This window comes from Harpia harpyja, chromosome 11, assembly GCF_026419915.1.
Source record: "Harpia harpyja isolate bHarHar1 chromosome 11, bHarHar1 primary haplotype, whole genome shotgun sequence".
Lineage (NCBI taxonomy): Eukaryota > Metazoa > Chordata > Aves > Accipitriformes > Accipitridae > Harpia > Harpia harpyja.
In genome coordinates this window covers 819,485-839,952 of record NC_068950.1, presented here as the reverse complement: position 1 = coordinate 839,952, position 20,468 = coordinate 819,485, and the positions used below count along the sequence as shown (strand labels likewise).

Below are 20,468 nucleotides of genomic sequence, written 5' to 3'. Positions count from 1 at the left end.
GCTGCGTTTCACTTGAGGCCCTGCCGTGGTTGCGTGGAAAGACTCGGAGCAGGAACGGAGAGATCAGCAGCCAGCGCTCTTCTCCCCGTCCTCAGCACATGCATCTGCACTGCTGGGTTCGTGCTCTGCCGGGTTTGCCGGCCAGGTTGAGTCCCTCTCCCTGCCCTCCTCTGGCGGCATGGCTGCCTGAGAGCGTTTAGCAGCGTAGCTCTGCTCCTGGACATGGAGTGGTGCAGTGTCCAGCCCCGGTTTGCGCCGGAGCAGCCCCTGGGCACTGCCTGGGGAGCTCGGGGGCACTAACCCCACGGCCAGAGCCCGGCACCGATGCTGCTGCGGGCTGTGCTAGGGAGAAGCAAACAGGAACCTCTTGCACACAAAGCAAACAGAAAAGTTCTCATGTTTTTTCTGGAGGGCAGTGGGTACTCTGGCAAATTCACTTCTTCTTCAGCCTCAGACTGTGTCGGAGCAGACTTCCCTTAAGCTTGTGACGACCAAATCCCTTTCAGATGTCCCCTTTTTGTGCCTTTTTCCATTTCCCACCAGAAATTTTACTTATTTTTGTTACCAAAACTGTTAAAGTTAAAAGGGAAGGCCTTAGAAAAAGAAGGCGATGTTCCTGGACACGGAGAAATAACAATGATCTAGAAAAGAAAGTTAAGAAAATGGCTACTCCTTTTTATGTTCTAATTGCAATATTTGGGGTGGGGCAGATACTGAAGACAAAAGAAAGCACATGGGTCTTGGGAGGGGGAAAGAAACAACTTGTGAATACTTTTCATAATCTTTTTCAGTTTGATAACTTCATCTGAGCCCCTGAAATCAGGAGGGCAGGAACCCCCAGCCCCAAAGCAGGGGCTGCTGTGGGGCAAATGCTGGTGTTTTCTTTGGTGACCGGGGGGGCAATCGGCCAGGGGGAGCCAGGCTCCTGCCCGGACCTCTCCTGCCCCATGTCTGGCCGCACCGCCACGGAGCACAGCTTTGTTTACAGTGTATCTGTGGTTGAATTACACCACATACAGTAATTCTCATCGCATTGCCAGTAATTTCACTGACTTACCAAGCAGGCATCATTTCCTGAAAGTCAGCCCTTGTACTTAGAGGAAGTAAGAGCACTCTCCTTCATGACTAAACACTATATGCAAATTTCCACAGGCTTAGGACAGACACACTGTATGGCTGTCCTTTTTTCCTCCATTTTCACTCCTTTCTTCTGCATGTTATTTTTTAAAAACCCTTGATGAGCTCTCTTCCTGGCTGTTTGCTGCTGTTGCGGTCATGAATGAAGACCTTTCTCCATTATATACTGAAAAATCTCACCTTACTGCTTCATCCACGTCCTGCTCTGCCGACAGCAAACTGAATGCTGTTTTAAAATGTCCCAAATGCAGTTCTGGCTAAAGTTCCCATCTCTCTACAAGGTAATTCCTGATTTTTCTTTTTTTTTTCTTCCTTGTGTGTTTTGCTTGCGAGGGCAGCCAGCTCCAGCTGCTCCCCTGGGCTTGTGTGTCCCCCGTAATTTTTGCAATGGCAGCAGAAGTTTAGGGGTGACGACTTGACGCAAGGCAGTGGGAGCGGATTTACTGTGCTGAAGATGTGATTTGTATTTTGCTGAAACATGTGTTACTTGGAGACTGTTCCTGTCGGTTAGAACTTGGTCACTAACTGCAAAACTTGGAGGAAAAGGAGCTGTGTGGAGAATTGATCGGTGTGTTTATGTAGTTGTAATGGCTTTCAGGAGTTTTATTTTTAAACCAGATGCTGGGTACAGAAAAGCAATGGAAATGCTTGCCGGCCAGAGCACTGAATCCTTAAGACTGCAAGTTTATTGCCCCGTATTTAGAAAGACTGAGTTTTGGCAGCTAAAAGATTTTCTTTTAGTGATCAGCTGCTTACATTGCAGCTGTTAATTCTTGATTCTGTCTTTCCTGAACATAATTTGCTTAATGTGTGTTTTTCGAGATGTCAAATCTCACTTGTCTGGCAGTGTAGCTTTGTTCGTGTATGTGTATTTGTGTGTGCCTGTGTATATATACATTTGGTATTTTAAACCCCCATATCAACTGCGTGCTATGTAGGGGAGTAATCCGTAGTTGCTGTGCAGAAGGAGTAGTTGTTTCCTCTGTGTCTGGATTGTGAGCAAATAAACCATTTATATTGATGGCCAAAAATATTTTTAGGATGCATACTCCTGTATTTAGACTTCAGCTGTTCTTTCATTATTTTTAACAAAGACTTTGTTTTGACTAAAGGAACTGAGCTGTTCCCAGTGGCTGGGAGAAAGAGGTTAAGTGTTTGGGCTGTTTTACCCTGATTTTTTTTCTGATCTTTTCTAGGGAGTTAATTTTTGGTTTTGATAACTTTTCTGTTTTGGGATGACAGAAATACCGTGTGCCATAGTAGCATTGACTGGCGATTCATTTGCACTCACAGTTTAGAAGTCCGGCAAATTACTATCATTGATTTATCAAGTTACTCACTAGAGCATCTTCTGATATGAAGACCAGACAATGATTTGTGATCCTCTATCTCCTGTTCTAGTATGCTGATATTATTTCAGCTTCAATGTAAAAAAAAAACCACGCTGGTAAGACCCACAGCCAGCAGTGGTGCATAGCCTCTGCATCGGCTGGCCATTGATCCCTTATAAAATTCTCCATTAGGTGGTCACCCTGTTGTAAGGGAATCGCCCTTTTGCCACTTTATAGTGGGCTTCTATAAACTACATCTCTGCCTTGAGCAGTTAGTTCTGAACTGTGTTTTCATAGCAGGCTTCAAGGTCTCTGTTTGTGTCCATCCTTCTGTAATGGGAGAAACTGGCAAGAGTCTGTGCTCTGAAATGCAGCGCTCGGGGTTGAGATCTTCAAGCTAGTGCTTCACCCAGGTGTTTGCTGGCCTGGTGCTGAGGAGTGTTTAACGAAGCAGGCTGGAGAGATGGAGGCAAAGCAGGTCTGCCAGCCCCCTGTGGTAAAACTCTCCTACCAATGATGATCTGCAGTGTGCTGTCTGGATTTTGGTTTCAGGCTATGCTCAATTGTAGGGGGGGGAAAAAATCCCCCAAATCCAAAAAACCCACCAAACCCCCCAAAATCAAAAAGCCTAATTCCAGAAATAAGAGTTACATGGAGAATGGTTGCAGAATAGCATTTGAAATAAAGATCCTGCCTTGCAGGATAACTTCCATCTGTTGCAGAAATTCAACTTCTGCTGAAACATAAAATAAGCGCTATTACTGTAAAAACCTCTTATTTCCAGTGAGAAAATTTTAAAACTCTTATTAATCAGTCTTAAACAGGGACAAAATAACTTGCTTCAAATCCTGACAACTGAGATGGTTGACCTCTCTGGAGTGATTTCACTGAGCAGCTTCTCAAGCACATCAGACCATCTGAAAAGCAGAAGTAGCGCTTTCCAGATCTGGGAGCTGGCTTTGCAGTCCCTCTGCTCGGCTCATCACCCCTTTCCAGCGCTTGCTGCACCTGTGATGTCCTTAGTCTTTGTGGTTTCTTGGGCCATCTCTTCTACCCCTAACATCGTCATCTTGTTTTCAGCTGCTTCTGTCTGTGCGTCGGGGCTCAGCACCTTTTGGCTGAGGGGTCTCTTCTGGCTGGGATCAGCTGTAACCAGTATCAGAGTATCTGTGGGTCTGACAGTGGCTTTATCCTGTTGAGGAAGGGAGTCTTTTTGTTCACTCTGTTATTTCATGAGCTGATGGTTTAGGTGGTGATCCTTCCTTTCCCTTGAGGAGACTCTCCTGTTTGCTCCATTTAAACTAGTGGAGTAATTAGTCAAGGCATGGTTTATAATGACACAGGTTGTAGTTATCAGTATGATCTTGTATTAAACAATTACACTGCATTTTGTATATAAGCAAGACTAATTTACTGGGGTGCACTGTAAGCTTTTCAGGGCGGGGATCTAGCATGTTACTAGGTTTAGTGCTCTTTAGATAATGTAATTAGGTAAGACAAACGGGAGACTGAAAGTTTGTGACTAATGACTCTTAATACTGCACGAGGATGGGATCACTGAAGTAATTTCCAGGACTACTATTATCCTCTCTCTGACTTGGAGGCTGATTTCCTCTTTCCCATTTCAGTCTGGTGCCCCGAGCAGAGGGAGCGGTGGTGGAGGTGGTGGGGCTGGAGCCTTCGCTGGGGGATTGAAGCGGCTGGGCTCAGGAAGGGGGGGTGCTTGCCAGGGTATCTCGGTTGCGTTACAGTGCTTTCACACATCCCATTGCTCCTCTAGCACAGTGCTTTCCCATCTTCAGGGCCCTAATGAGCAATGGCCACTCTAGTCTGCTCTACAGCCTTTTTGCTGCCCTGCCCATGTGTTTGCAGATGTTTCCTCCTGAACTGACTTCTCTCAGTGGTATTTGCAAATGAATAAAACTTACACAGAAGTGTCTCGCCATAGCTCAGCGATGAGACCGGGTGGGGATCTGAGACCATCCAACTCCTTGAGATGCTGCTGCTGTCCCTGGGTGGTGAAGCCCTCCAGTGAAATGCTGTCAGTTAAATGCCGAAATGGATCTGTGTAACAAAGTTTTTCATAATGAAAAGAAAAACCAAAAAACCCCTGGCTAAACAAAGCTGGGTTTGCCTTCCAAGTCCAGCCTTTTGGTTTAGTTCTTTCTTGTCTGGAGCACAGTATCTCCCAGGCCTGCTTGTCCTTGAGAGAGGAATAACGTGCTTCTCCCCTCAGCATGCAGATTATAATAAATGCCTTTCGTCTTTTAGATTTAAAATCAACAATGATGATGTCTCCTCTTGCTTGTTATGAATAGGAACTAGTTCTTGCATCTCCACATGTGAGCTGAGCTCTGAGGGCTTGTTGGGAGCAAGCCTCTGCTCTTCCTCCTGCCTGCCAAATACCGTGTGATGTGTGGGAGATGGCCAGGCCCGAGGTGTGCTTTCTTTTAGGTTTGCATTCAGGATCTCTCCAGGCACCTGTGAAAAGCAGCATGTCTGTGTCTTGGGACCTGCTGCTTAACCAGCCATTGTTCACTGTGTATGGACAAAGCACTTGTACTGTCATGGATTTCGAGTGGGAGGGTTGTAGTTCCAGGTCCATCTCAGGAGCTGTTTGTGTCACCACATTGTGGTGGGTGCTCAAAGAAGATAATAGTTGTTGTTTCTAGTGCTGGGCTTTGAAAGTAACTTCTTCAAAGGAATTCTTATGAGCCTCTTGATATCAGTCCGTATTTATCCTCTGTGTAGTATCTGGACTGTCAGACACCCTAAGTGGAGTTTCCAGCTGTTTCGGGTCCTCTGGCTGCTGCATCAGTCCAGTGTATCAGGTACCAGAGCAGATGGGTGAAGGGGCAGTCCATCTGCCTGTCCATCTCTCTCTTCCTCCTTTCTGGGAATGGCCAGAAGAGTTGCTACAAAATTGATCTGAACTGTTTTATAACAGGTGTAATATGAAAGAATAGTATTAGGTGATTGTTAAACTCTCTTCCTAAGCTACAGCAAGCCTAGATGTCAATGGGCTCTACTTTACCCATATGCTGGTTGGATCTGAAGAGGTGTGGTAGCACAGGAGTGTAGATTGTGGTGACAGTCCGGAGGCTGTTGAACTGCTGCAGCGCTTGTTCTCAGGATCATGAGTCCAGAGGAAGAAGCAGAAGGGTGGGGAGGACAGCAAGGGGAGATGATGGCTTGTTTCAGCAGCACAGTGGTTCAAGGTAATCAGCAAGTGTCTCTGCAGAGGACTGGAAGGTTGGGAGAGGCTACAGACCTTGGGAGGTGGGAGTTAATGGAAGAAAAATCTCTGTAGCATGAACAAGCAAATGTTAGCTTGAATCCCACATATACTGCCCGTACAGTACTCCAGGTCAGGAGCTTAAGGCCGTGGGAGGTAGACGGGCAGGTTGCTGCAGGATGCACAAGGCACTTCTCTGGCAAGGAAAGGCCATATTTACCCAAGTGTTTTCCTACTTACTGGAGTGTGAAACAGAGTCCCATTTCCAGAGATCACTTAAGTCTGAGATGATAAATCTAGCTGTCTGCTTCAGTCTCTGAGAAGCCTTTGTTTCTGGGTAATCCTAAAATAGCCACAGAAATATCAAGAGTAAGAGCTGTACAGGAAACGCTGCCCGTCTGCTGTTGGGCAGGCAGCAGCGGTGTCACACATCAGCACAAGTACCCGGTGCTAGCAGGAGGGTGTCCTGCATAGCAGTACCACCCTGGTAGCACAGCCTAATGAACTGCCCTTTCTCGTTAGGCCTTTGGGTCCCCCTGGTTGGTATTTGAAGAATACAAACTTTACACATCGTGCCTGCGATCTCTGTTACTGCTTGCCTTTGCTTTAGTGAATCGGTACTCTTGCATGGCTGCCAGCGCCTGCACACCTATGGCTCTGGAGTAGAGACTGTCTGCTCGGGTGCCAAACAAGACATGTGGGAAGAAGGTGAAGGGAACCTGTCCTGATGGTTTTAAACACTGTAAACCTGTAACTTTTGATAGCAATCAGGGGGGAGTCTGACCCTGCTCTTGGCCTGAAGCCCTTAGGAATAGCACAAGCAGGCTCAGCTGTTCATGATTTTATGTCAGGCAGGGCTAAGTGACTTTTAAAAATCTTTGGCTGCCTTTCTGCCTTGTAGTAGGAAATTGGCCCTTAACTGGAAATGAACAGCGATTTCTCCTCATATCAGACACTGTGGCTCTCCTGGCAGCCGTGCTGCGGTATTATCACACTCCTTTGGTTATCTGGCCTAGTGGAGAGCTTGAGCTGGCTGTGCGCTGACAAACCCACCCCTTGTGAAGAACCACAAAACTGATTTGTGATGGCAGAATTCTATGGGGCACCAAGAAAGACCTGTTGGTCTGTCTACCTATCCCTCTGGGACAGAGGCTTGTCTCCAACAGGACCTGTGCGCTGGAGCTTGGTGTTTGGAAGTATGTTGCTCTTCAGTAAAGAGCAGACAAAATTTTTCTGCTTTGAAAGTGGTATTTGATGTGGAAGGAGAGCTGAGGTGATGTGATGGAGTCAGGGAAGGTGCAGTGATCTGTGCCAGAGCTAAGGATGTAGAGTAAGAAGTGCTTTTTGGCTATTGGCTCTTGCCACCTGAAATTTGAAAAACCAGACAAGGAATTGATGGTAGGGAGGGGATTGAAGGCTCTTTCTGAGCTAGAGTCTGTGTGACTCAAACCAACATCATCACTGGGTTGGCACAAAATAAACCAATTGTAAGCTGTCTCAACACAGGCACCAGGAAAAGAGCAAGGGCAGAGCCTTATCCTCGTCATTGAAGCACATTCTCTTCTTGTCCGGACTGAGGCATGCCCTTGGGAAAAGGATTGGTAGATTTGCCAGGATTTATCTAGATGCAAATCCAGGTGACACTAGCGCTTCTTCCCCCCTGCTCGTGGCAGCCTTGTTTGTGCAGGACCTGGCATGATGAGACTGATTTTTTTTTTTGAAGCCTCCAGGTATTGCTGTGTTATAAATTGCAATTAAACAGCTGTGTCATTATCAGGTTTAGCTGGTACTCTGTGGGCTTCTGTGCATGAATGAAATACTTGAGTCCTTTGGGTGTTAGGCTGAGGACTTTTCACCCCTCAGCAGTCTTGTCAATCAAACACAAAGTTGAGGTGACTGACATCTTGTTGAATGCTCCTCTTTCTTCCACTCTTCTGTACGTAGGGATGCTCACAGTCTGAGTTAGTCTTGAATGTGTACCGGCACTTCTATCCAGTCAGCGTTTTTCCTACTTTTTCAAGAAACTCAGGTTTTAAAACAGCTGCTTAGAGCATGTCCTCATTTACAAGTTAATTTCTAAGTTTTGTGGAGCATGAAGTAACAGAGCTGCTCATTTAATAGCAAGAAATTAAAACTTCCTGGATGAGTAGGTGTGAGAAAGGAGCTCTCTGGTCTTCTCATCCTGCCTCCTCTAACTGGTCATTTCTCCATTTCAGGATTCTTCATACCTCGATGAGCTCTCCAACAACAACTCCCTGTTCTCGTCTCCTGCCGATTCCCTCTCTGACATTGCAGATCCTAAGGACTTCTTGCCTGCAGATAGTCTGAACCATGTGCCAACACTATGGGATGTAAACACGCCGCAGCAGAACCAAATAGAGGTATGGGCCACTCCTCTTCCATCCTCCCCATCAGACAACAAATACCTCAGGCTTCATCCCGTGGTGTTTTCACCAAGGAATTAAGAAACCAACCCAATTCCCTACAGGGGTGAAGTTGCAGTATGATGATGTTATTTCACTATTACCGATTTCACATGAGGAGGGAAGGGGTGAAGTGATTACACATACTTTAGTCTCCTGGAAGCAGGAGAGAATCCGGACATCCTCAAAGGGATACGTGCACTCTTTCACAGTGTGATGCAGGCACTAGTTCTTTCTTCTGACAGCTGTGGCAGGTAGGTGCGTCATGAGGAAGATGTATCCCTAAAACATTCAGCAGGTCCAGAGTGGCCTGCGACAGGGCACTCAGGAGTGCTGAAGAGATGGACTCCAGGAAAAACACCGTGACATAGATCATGAACTGTCCCCAGCAGCAGCAGCAACCATTTGTTTATTCTCCATGGCAAATATTTTAGTAACAATGACTAAAAAACAAACTCTGTCTCAACTTAAGGCTAACCATTTGTGTTTACTTTGTGAGTTCAAGTCCCTGCAAGCTTTTACATCTCTGAGTTTTTCTGGGCGTGTGATCTCCCGGCAGTCCCACAGCAACATGTGGTTCTGTGCATTTTTACCAGCCTTCTGCCATCTGTTTTCCCTCATCTGTTGGGACCGATTACTCACTGTTGCACAACCTGGTATCAGTCACTACGGGTAGCCACCAGCTTTGGTTGTTGGTGGAACCGATATCATACACATCTGTTGAATCTCTCGATCTCAGCTCTCACAGCAAATGCCCAGCTGTGCAGTAGGTTTCCTTTGTAGGTCATTCTCTTATGAAAACTGTGGGGGAAAAACATTCAACGTGAATACCTCAGCAGGCAATCCGGCATGCCCGTGCTTTAGTTACTGTTGTATTTTGAGGTTCTGTTGTGTTTAGAGGCTGCACTTTGCAGTTAGTAGTGTGTCTGACTATATTTCCACGAAGAAAGCTGGCTGTTTGTCACAGCTTGGAAGTAAGAGCCTTGGCAGCGGTTCCACTTTGCAATGATGCTGCTGTGTGGCTCAGTGGCAGGTTGGGCATTGAAGGAGTGTGGCTTGGTGGCAAAGGTCCTAGCCTGGGACTTGGGCAATCGAAGCTCCTGTCTGCCTTAGACTTTCTGTGAGATCTTAGGCCATTCATGTAGATCCTCAAATCAGACACCTGAGCTTTTGCTGAAATCACTGAGATTTGATCATTTATAGACCTTTGCAGCGTCTGCTTGGCCCTCAGCGTCTCTGTAATTGGAGGCAGAGAATACCACAGCTCTCGCTCCTGTGGATAAATGTGTTAGAGATCAAGGGCCACGCCGCTGCATTGGCAGCAAGGGTTCCACAGGCAATCCACACACAGTCTGGTAACTTTGGACCAGTTTGAACTTGAAGTTTGAGACAGCAGGAAGAGAGCTGAGCTATTTGAGCCAAAGAAATGGCTGAAGACATCATAGGCTTGTAAACTGGATGGTTAAAAAAAGCTAGAAAACAGATACATCTCCCAAGACAGACAAGGCATGTGCCTTACTACTCCTAGTCTCCTATTATTATTGGGTTTTTATGTAGTAGCCTAAATCACTACAGAAATAGTTCTGTGATGTCCTGTTTCTAAACATGTGAACTCTGGTAAAGATACTCGATGCCTAAAAAAGCTTGTAGTTTTGTATCTGTGGAGTATACAGCAAAAAACTTACTGGGAAATGCTGTTCTAAATCCAGTGTAAAGAATGCAAGTGAGAAACAAGTATGTGTCACATAAGGATGAGACAAACTTGTCTGACCGTAGCAGAGCAGCCCAGTCTTGTTGCATGCTGTTCTTCCGTTGTCTTCCCCTCGCCCCTTGTTGTCCTGCAGAGCACTTAGGTTCAGATAAGGCCAATTAACTCCTTGGAATTCCATTTATAAACGACTTCCTTCTGAAAAGAATCTCTAGCTTTTTTAAACATTGTCTTATCTGTGTTTTTGAATACAGAGGTGGTTGGGGGATTTTTTTGGTTGCTTTTTTGGTTGGTTTGTTTTTTTTTTTTAACTGAGTTTGACATTTCCTGACGAGGTGTCAGTTAAATACATCCTAGTCAGGAGATTTCAGTTTCGTTTTTGCATGGGAGATGGTAACTCACAGGACGCTAGGTAAGTGGATTGTCAGATTGACTCATGATTGGCAGCTGTTTTATCACCTGAATTTCAAATATGTTTTTTTTGTTGTCATAAAAGGAGGGAAACAAGTGATCTGTTGCAAAATCTCAAGGCAGTGTGGAAGAAAAGGTTCCTTACTGTAACATTCAGTACAGGACAGAGACTTTGCTGATACCCTGCACCAGTATACAAGCAATTTAGATAATCTTTCCCTGTCACTCCCCACATCATTACACCACCATAATTTCCCCTAAAATCGCAGGAATTTTGGCTTTTGAGTAGCCATTGTACAAAACTGGATGTCGGTCACATTACACCATATGTAACTCAGGCAGATGCAGTCCTAATCTATTTTGATACAGTGCATTCAATCAGTTGTAGCTGTCTAATCAGCTTTTACCCAGGAGCAATGGCTAGCCTTGCACTGTGTTGTCAGGACACTAGTTTTTCCAGAATTTCAGTCTCAGAGATTTAGGTGGAGCAGAAATGGCAGTCTCTAAACAGCTCTGATAATGGGACATCTCATGAGTGAAGCTGGATGCATCCTGCGTGTGAGACCCACCTGTAGATCCCAGGTACAAGAACAGCGTTATACTTTGTCCTCTTTAAAAAAAAATAAAATAATGAACTGTCTTCTGTCGTGTAGCAATTTGAAGATACGGCGTGGGAAAGACTATATCCATATTTTAGCTTTCCCTCTTCTTTCCATCAGCTGTCACTAGCACTAGGGAGGTGGGTTTACAGAAAGGGGGACAGAGCAAAATTGGAGAAAAGCATCACAGTGAGACTGTGCAATGCTGAACATTTCAAGCTCAGTAAGAAACCCTTATCTCAAGTGCCCAGTGCTGAAGCTTTAGGTGGGGTGTTTGTGATTGAAGAGGAAGTGGCTGAATGCAGGGCTCCCTTCATGTGCCTCTGTGGGGAGAGCTGTTACCCATAAAGAAAGGAGATGTATATAATGTGTTGTCTCTGTTTATCATTTTAGGAATGGGCATGGAGGGAAGAGCTACTACGCTGTTAAATTTTTGCAGGAGTTAGCAGACAAAACACACTTGCTTCATTTGTAATTAAATTGTGAAATACCTTTTAGAGATAGTTCATGTAATCTATTGTGTTTTCTCACAACCATCTCACAAGTTTACAGTGTTTTTAAGATTGGGGAAGCAACCTCTGAAGCCTGTAGCTAGAATTTTTTTGAGCTGCTGATGTAGTTTTTTCTAACTCATTCACAGCGCTTTAAAAACACGAACACCCTTCTCCTAGCTCAGTACATAGGGAATGAATTTATGTGGAGGGGAGTTGGCTTGTCAGCCAGATGTGACTGGTTTTTTTTTCCCATGGAAGTCAAGGCAAGATGGGGCAAAACGGAGAATAATGCAAAGAGGAGAAGAATGGAGTAAGACAGGGTCTTTGATTGTGCAATTGTCAGCGGCTTTACTGAATGAGTCTCTCTCCTGCTTACATCGCAGTGTTCTCATGTATGCTGTGTATACCTCTTCTGTTCATGTTTTTAGACATGTAGCATAGAGGAAGGAGAAAATCATACTGGGAGGTGAGCGAGAGCAGAGAAGGGAAGGAATTGTACAAGCTCAGTCTGGGGCAAAATGATATATCACCCACTATAGCTCCTGGTCCCACCTGGACTGGCCCTCACAGCATATTCTCAGCTATGTGGTTAGTTTTTCAGTGCTCCAAACAACCGAGGTTTCTGTCGGTTCCTTTGCAATACCTGAGATGAAATGCTGTGTGCCAGAGCCCCATTGCTGAATTGGGATAGCAGGGATTTGTACTTTGAAGATTGTGTGATGCAAAACCAGACCTGCATTAACCTTCCACTGCTAGAGCTGAGAGAAGCAAAGCAGGTCCTGCCATTCCAGCACATCTGGGCCTTTCTCTTGCCTAAGAAGAAACTTATACTGAGCTCAGATTTGTAGGTGGAGATGTTTCACCTGCTCTCCAGATTTGCTGGCACTGAAAATAGCTCTTCCATCCAGCTTCCTTCTGGTAATTCTGACTCAGGCTTCCAGTAATGGAGGGTATTTTTTTCTTTCCCTTTTTTTTTTTTTTAATTAAAAAAAAAAAAAGGAAATAATTGGAGTGTTTATGCTTAAGAACTTCCCATCTTTCTCTTCTGCTGGTGGAGCATGGGTCTCTAAGTCTGGCAGTCTTTGCAGGCTATAAACTTCAAGTAGTGCTGCTTCTGGAATTGCTGATTGCTTTGGATGCCATGAGCTGCTGGCTTGACCTTGCTCACTTTTGGGAAATTCCAGTGTGATTTTGTTTGTATGGGGGCAGACAAAGGATCTCCTCGATTGTGCCTTCCCAGCTAGGAGTGTCTTGGGAGCTCTCCTAGCTGGCTGCGGTGCAGTGGGCTGGATGGTCCAAAGCCATCATTAACTCTGACAGAGCAGTTGGTGCCTGGAGAGACCTGGCCAGCCTATATGGCAGCCTGACCCTCACTGTTGCTGGCCTGATGGGGGTCTTGGTGCAGTTTGAGCTCCTGGGCCTCGTGGCTGGTGTCAGTGGTGGAGGTCCTCACCAGTGGTCCTGGTCTCTGCAAGAGTGAGGTGAGCCTGAAGGGCAGCTGGAAGCATGCAGGCTTTGGTGGTCTCAGGCAAAGGGTAGCAGTCCTTAACCTCTGGGCAGCTGTTAATTGGTGCTGACCCACAGGTTGTGCTCTGGTGCAGTTAGGTAATTACTTTGAACAGTGGTTTTAATGTTAAAAACAAAACTGCAAAATCATTAAGTAAACACTTGCCTCAAGGGCAGTTTGTAAGAAGAGGTAAAGTGTCGGTGTTATGATTTAACGCTTGGTCCTTTCCCAGCGATGGCTTTTGGTTGCAGGTTTTTTCAGTCTTTCCCGTTCCCCCTGTTTGGATCTCCTTGGCTGTACTCCAGTCTCCTCTTCTGGTCCCCAAAGTGTTGCTGTTTCTCTTCCATTAGCAAATCTAACCAGAGCTCTCAGTTGGAGTCACCAGTTCAGAATAAAACACATGACCCCACAAAGAGAATCTGCATGGCTCCTTTTAACGAGGACCTGTCTTGTCAGGAATGGCAGAGCAGTTTTGTACAGAGCTCCCTTTGAAGCAAATGGGAAAACAGTGACTAACGTTAACTGCTCCAGTGCAGAGAAGTCCAATATTCCCATAATAATCTTTGATCAGGTCTTGACAGGGACTGCTGGCTCGTAAGTGGCAACGCTTGCACAATCTGTTAGTGCTAATGGGAGGTGTATGAAAGGTGGGCTTATGCCTGAGATCTCAGGTTTCAAGGCAAAATGTGGCATTTCAGGATGACCCATCTTAATGCTGTGTAGTTATTACAACTACGGCAGAAAGACTCCTGTCCACAGGTGTGGGAGGACATGCGTCCCTGCAGGCTTTCATCACCTATGGGCACATGCACAACATGTTCACACTTCTTGCAAGAATGTATTTACCTTGGTCAGTTATTCCCTGTATGTTGTACGGCATTTGCAAGATTTATTAGTTTCCAGAAATATTGTCCAGGGCTTTTCATTCACACAAAGTATTAAAGTCCACTGACAATATCAGAGTGTAAGATCTGAGTACAGAGCACAAGTATCTTTACTGTTGTATTTTCATACTTGTTGGGGTTGGAGGGCTGAGGGTTAAGGCTGCATTCTCACCTGCACTCTTTCTGTTCCAGCTGTTCTCACCCAGCAGATCGTTCACTGGCTTAAACAGTTCAAATGACCATGTTCCTGCTGTCCCCAACACACCACTCCTCATAAGCTACCAGGTGAGAATAATGGTTGGCGTTACTAGGATTGGACACCAGGCTCTTAACTTGGTAACATCACAGCATGGAGGGGAGCAGTTCTGACTGTTTTCCCTTCAGAGGGAGTGAGACATGAAAATCAGACAGTTACAAGTCACTGGCCTTTCCCAGAAGTGTCTTATATTTCCCTTGGTGGAACCTTGCTATGTTAAAGAATGATTGGGCTTTCATGGCTGCCTTATGCTGCGGAGTACCACGCTGAGTTTAAAGCCGGTCTAGGTCCCTTACTCAGGGCCAGATTAGCGCGCAGCTGGACAGAATTCATGCTAGCCCACAGCCCATCTGAAAAGTGATGTAAACATCTTTCCCTAATTTGCTGTGGACTAGGCGTTGAAAGTAGCTTTTAAAGCACTTGCTGTGCCCCTGGGGTGGGCTCTCACAGATGGTTTTCCTTGTGTTGCTGTAGTCTATAAATGAGATTAATTGTATTTGAACGGTTTGTGAATTTGCATAGGGATGGTTTAAATGGTAGTTTCTGGCACTGTGTAGCACTGCATGCATCCATAGTTCAATGAGACCATTAACATTTGGTCAATGCTGTGTTTTCTTTTTAGTCTCAGGCTCCTGCAGAGGAGGATGATGAAGGTGAGGAGGAAGAAACAGAAGAGTTGGGGCAAACGGAGACTTATGCAGAATATGTACCTTCAAAGTGTGAGTGTCTTGCTATCGCATGAGTATGGGAAGTTCTGTTAACTCCACTGTGGACCAACCTGATTAACTGCTCCCTTATTTTCCTGCAAGCAATATATGGTGTTTGCTGTGGCACATCCCAAGCTTGTGATTTTCTAGAAAAAACTTTACCAATGTACTGATCCTTTGTTGGTGCTACGATACTTTAACAGAACACTTTTCTGTTGCTTGCTTTGGGGAGGGGCATGACTTGGTTTTGGCAATCTGAAATTTCAATGGAACAAAAAGAGTGAATAGCAGGGCTCGGGCTTGTCTCTTCTGTTCCTGAGCAGAGGGCTACAGGCTATTAATATGAGGTCTGCAGTCCTTTTTGAGGTGCTGCATGGGAGTGAAGAACTTGAGTTATCTGTTTTCTGTGTTGTCATTTAGCCAAGATTGGGAAGCACCACCCTGACCTCGTGGTTGAAACGAGCACTCTATCCAGTGTCCCCCCACCTGACATCACCTATAGCCTTTCCCTGCCACGCTCCGTTGCTGACAAAGGGTCACTCTCTGCACTACAGCTGGAAGCAATCATTTATGCCTGCCAGGTATGTGGCTCCACCTTGCCCAGCTTGCATGTCTTACACTAGAAAGAAACTGCCTTTTGGATGGACAGGTGTTCAATTGTGTTTTAAAATAACCTGTAATATAGGTGATGAAACTTTGGAAGCTTTGGCATATGGCATTTTAAATGCCTTCTGAAAGGATTATTTGAAGCCAGGGACTTCTGTGGGGTCTGTTTCCCAAAGAGGCAAGAACCCTTGACTTTTGTTGCAGAGGGGAGTGCTTTACGTTTTGGGGGCCTGGGGGCCTTTTCCGTGAACTGGAACTTGTGAGCTTGGCCATGATACTTGACCATTCCTGCTGTCGTTTATCTGAGCAGGAAATGCACTTGCATTGATGGGATATGTGAAAGAGTTAAGTGGTGCTCTTATAAGCTCACATCAAAGCTGTTAGCAAAGGCAAATCTAGTTTAATTTCCAGTTCTGTTCTTGATGTTGCAGCAACATGAAGTTTTATTACCCAATGGCCAGCGAGCTGGGTTCCTCATTGGAGACGGCGCTGGAGTTGGAAAGGGCAGGACAGTTGCGGGCATCATCTTTGAAAATTATCTTAAAGGGAGGAAAAAAGCTCTGTGGTAAGTTGTTGGGTTTTTTTTTTTCCCCTCTTTTCCCGTAAGACCTTGGAGTTAGTTTGGATCTGGGAGTAAGGAATTCCTTAGTGCTGATGTTGGCTTTATAGTTGACTCATGCTGTGGCCTTGGGTAAGTCATTTCCACCTCTTCGTGCCTGTTTGCTGTCTGTGAAATGGGAATATTTCCCCTGCAGTGGTGATGGAGAATGAGTCACTATGAAATAGCAGATTACGTACTACTTGGAGTGCAATGTCAAGCCTATCCCCGCTCTCTTTGAAGTCGGCAGAGGAGTACTTGTGGACTTCCTGGGTGCAGACTCAAGCCCCCGGAGTACGGGGTTTTACTGCAGAATACACACAGCTTGTCATAAGTGGCAGACTGGAGTCTGCTGTAGGATCTTGTGTTGAGGTGTGTGGGCAGTTGGAAATGTGACAGTTTTGTACACCTACTGTTGCTTTAGTCAGAGCTATTAATCACTGTGCATGCCCTGACTATCTCTTTAAGACATAACCAGACCCACATCTTGCTTTGCAGGTTCAGCGTCTCCAATGATCTCAAGTATGATGCTGAGAGAGACCTGAAGGACATTGAAGCCTCCCACATTCCTGTGCATGCTTTAAATAAGGTAGGGAGAGAAGTTGTAATGGTGTTCTGGAAAATGAGCCTACAGTAGCAGTTAGATGGATCTGCCTTAGCATGTAAAGCAGCAGTCGATTCTGCCTCCGCGTGGCTGGTGGCACAGGCAGTAGCAGACAGCAAGCTGCTTGCTGTTCCCTTCTCTCAGCGTACTCTTCCCACTCTGGACTCTTGCTATTTTTATACACTCTGCAGAGCTGCACTGTAAGCACAGAGCTGTTCCCTGCAGGGAATGAGATATGTCTCCAGGCAAGTGCAAAGTACAGCAGGACTTGAACCTTTTTCACTATTCCTGAAGAGTCCTGCAGAGGCAACAGCTCCTGTTAGATGTGGTCGTGCTCTGCTCTCGTGGGCTAACATTTCCCAGTGCTGGTTTCATGGAACCGCTTTTCAGACCATGCAAGTAAGGGAGCACATATAAATGCACAGGCTGGTGCCTACAAGGGGTCTGCAGACACATGGTGCCATGGCTGAGCACCCTGCAGCTGAGCAAATCAGAGAATTTTCAGACTTTCTTCCAGTTATTCAGTGATGAGGATGAAGTATTTCTCAAAAGAAACAACCAGCAGCTGTGTAGTGGCTATTCACAGGGTTCTTCGTAGCCTGTGCTTCCGTCTCTTGTCCAGTGCATCAGCCTTGTCTAGGCATGTGCCTGCCACACTGCTGGCCAGTTCACTGAAACACTCTGCTCTGGTTTTTAATGGTATTGAACAACCAGCGCATACAAAGTCAATGGAAACTACGTGTGTTTGACACCTCTGAATGCACTCCATTAGAAGACTGAAAGGGATGTTTGTTTTCAGACCACAAAGGCTTTAAATGGAACTTTCTTCAAATTGGGACCATGGGTTTTTTTCCCCTGCCTTTCATTTTGTTACAGGTGGGACCCTTGATGGTAAGATAGGCAACAATCTCACCTGGTCAAAGAGAAAATTATTTTCTGGAAGTAATTAAAACGGATGGGAGTGTTCAAAACAATTAAACATTCTAAACTGTTGCTTAAAAAAATGAAGTGACTTCAGTTGGCCAGAAAATTGAAGTCCTAGCATGGTCTCCACATTTCACTGCATGCATCCAGATGTGCTGACATATTGGCTAGTGGAACTTATCCAGACATTTAAAGTCCCTGTCATCACAATATCTCAGTGCCAAATAGAAGTGCTAAAGACGTCAGCTACTAACAGTCTTTTGTCTGTTCTTCTCTCAGATTGAGTTTTGTTCTTGGAGGCAGGAGCATGTGTCCTGCACAGTTACAGCACAATCGGCAGTATTGATTGTGGGCAAAGGATGGGCACGACATGCTGGGGACAAGCATCATGAGTGTGTGTACTCTTGTTCTTCCTCCTTCTGCAGATTAAATATGGTGACACAGCTACCTCAGAAGGAGTCCTCTTTGCCACTTATTCTGCGCTGATTGGTGAAAGCCAGGCAGGTGGACAGCACAGGACACGCTTAAAACAGATTTTGGAGTGGTGCAGGGAAAACTTTGATGGAGTTGTATCCTTTTAAAAAACCAACCAACCAACCAAAAAACTGGATAGAGAAGAATTGTGTACTTGCAATTGTACTTCACCAAGGAACAAAGAGCTTGGGGACATCTGAAGTCACTGGGAGTAGCTGTGCAGAGCAGCCTGGTGCCTGTGGTAGATATTTAAATGCTGTAAGCACATGCATCCTCCCACGCTCCTCTCTCCTCCTGGGCTGCAATGTTAATGGGAGGAGGGGAAGAACGCAGCTGGGATTAACCTTTTCGGTGTTCATCTCCCTCAGCGTTACAAGACAAGACAGACCTTGGAAGTGAAGGGAGAGGGAGGGCGAAATGACGTGGGGCTCTGAGGAGCACAGGACTAGGCAAAACCAACAGATTTCATGCTGTGTGGGGAATGAGTCAGTCCTGTTGATATTGGGGCTGGTTGTCCAATTGGTTGGAGGAGGCTGGGTTGTATTTTCTGTCTGCTCCCATCCTCAGGATGAAAATAGATCCTTTCTCCTTAACTGACATTCCCCTCCAGATTGTGTTTGATGAATGCCACAAAGCCAAAAATGCCAGCTCTACTAAAATGGGCAAAGCAGTGCTGGACCTTCAGAACAAGCTGCCTCGAGCAAGGGTTGTTTATGCCAGTGCCACAGGTAAGCTTCTCTTGGCACTGTGTGGGCGCTATGCGTAAACGGTCGCCAGTCACCTCTCTGGTCTGAAGGATGTCCTTGAGATGTGAGTGCATATGCTGAGAGTGCACATTCATGCAAGAAGAGGTGAATGGTGCTGCAGTGCTAGAGGGGAGCCTAGGGTGCTAAGACCTGCCCCAAGCCCAATCACTGTCATTACTCGTGCCTTTTTGGCAAGTCAGACTAGTTTCTCTCCAGTTTAACTTGTTCCTGGCCAGCTGTTCAGCTGTATGGTGATGCTTGCCCACTTAGTGTATGGAGGGCAATGTTTGGAAAGGTCCTTGGGTCTCCTAAGGCACAATGGCAAATGACCATCCTCTTAAGAGTTCACTTTACTTGCGTTAAAACTATTCACAACTGCTGTGGTTTTGCTAACAGTAAGTTCTGTTCAAACAGGTGCCTCTGAGCCAAAAAACATGATTTACATGAGCCGCCTGGGGATCTGGGGGGAGGGCACCCCTTTCAGAGCATTTGATGAGTTCCTGCATGCAATTGAAAAGAGGTAAGTCATGTCCAGCATCCCTTTTCACGTGGCTTACATTTTGTGGCAGCCTTTGTTTGGGAGGTGGGTGCAATGCCTGAGAACAGTGTCTGAGGGCAGCTTGAGCCAGGAGAGGTGGTGGTTCTGCAGAGGCACCTACCTGGTGCTGCCCTGTAGCAGAGGAAGGGGTTTCACAGCTGTCTTCCTCTCCCAGGGGAGTTGGTGCAATGGAGATCGTGGCAATGGATATGAAGGTCAGTGGAATGTACATTGCCAGGCAGCTCAGTTTCACTGGAGTGACCTTCAGAATAGAGGAGATCCCGCTGGATCAGCAGTACAAGATTGTCTACGACAAGGCAGCGAAGTTGGTGAGCTGGTCCCACTGCAGTAGGGAGACTGATGTTTAATTGCGCTTTGGGCACAGCCACTTGTTACGTTGGAGGACCCTAAATGTGGCCATGATCACAAACTTAGTATGTTTATAAGAAAGAAAAGGGGTACACACGCTCAGCTTATGTAAAAAAATAATCTTATACTTTTCTGCTTCTATTTAAAAGTCCCATATTTGCAAACCAGAGCTTGCAACATCATGCTAATGCAGAAAGGAGAGAATGACCAGACTGTTCATTCAGCCTAACACAGTAACATAAATACTGATGTTAAATCAGATTATCAAACCCCAGACTGTTCTACTAACCTCCTGCACAGCAGTAATGAAAATGAAAACTAGGATATTAACTCAGCCTTTCTTGGTATTGTCTGCAGTGGGCAGAGGCCTTGATGGTGTTCCAGCAGGCAGCCGACTGGATCGGCCTGGAGTCTCGAAAATCCTTGTGGGGTCAGTTCTGGTCAGCTCACCAGCGCTTCTTCAAGTATCTCTGCATTGCTGCTAAAGTCCGGCGACTCGTTGAGCTTGCCAAGGAAGAGCTGGCGAAGGATAAGGTGTGGTATCAGAGCCTCGCTGCAGTGGCAGCAGCCATCAGTCTTCTGTTACAAGTGATTTTTTTTGTAGCCTGCAACCAAAGGGAGTTCATTATTGTTCAGCTTGACTTGAAAGCAATTTCAAACCTCTTTAAGGCTGAATTGCTCTCCAGATTAACCAGAACGAAGTGCAGTGTCGGGGTTTCTGAGAACATTCACAGTAAATTATATTGGGGAGTTAACATGGCGTTGTCTTCCAAGGCATTACCCACTGTTGGTTCATAGTAGATGTGGGCAAGCTGATCTGAAAGGGTATTTTGGGTCATGTTCAAGCTAGAAGAGGTACCAGGTCCTTCACCTCAAGCATAGCCCTGTCCTTTCATCCGTCTGGATGCAACTGGGAA

At 45.8% G+C, this 20,468-nt stretch overlaps 1 protein-coding gene across 2 annotated transcripts in view; it reads left to right on the top strand.

Moving 5' to 3' along the window:
- The window catches only part of SBNO2 (strawberry notch homolog 2), a 67,474-nt gene that overhangs the window by 32,698 nt on the left and 14,308 nt on the right, over positions 1-20,468 (top strand). Inside the window, exons 1-12 of one of the 2 annotated variants that reach the window (XM_052800943.1) lie at positions 1,146-1,418; positions 7,920-8,084; positions 13,922-14,014; positions 14,608-14,704; positions 15,113-15,273; positions 15,730-15,863; positions 16,395-16,485; positions 17,850-17,993; positions 18,509-18,626; positions 19,059-19,164; positions 19,358-19,511; positions 19,909-20,085. In XM_052800943.1, coding sequence (XP_052656903.1) covers positions 1,374-1,418; positions 7,920-8,084; positions 13,922-14,014; positions 14,608-14,704; positions 15,113-15,273; positions 15,730-15,863; positions 16,395-16,485; positions 17,850-17,993; positions 18,509-18,626; positions 19,059-19,164; positions 19,358-19,511; positions 19,909-20,085 — 1,485 coding nt within the window. In that variant the 5' untranslated portion in view covers positions 1,146-1,373. Of the gene's footprint in view, positions 1-1,145; positions 1,419-7,919; positions 8,085-13,921; positions 14,015-14,607; positions 14,705-15,112; positions 15,274-15,729; positions 15,864-16,394; positions 16,486-17,849; positions 17,994-18,508; positions 18,627-19,058; positions 19,165-19,357; positions 19,512-19,908; positions 20,086-20,468 lie in introns of those variants that run through there. The other variant, XM_052800942.1, reaches the window with a different exon arrangement.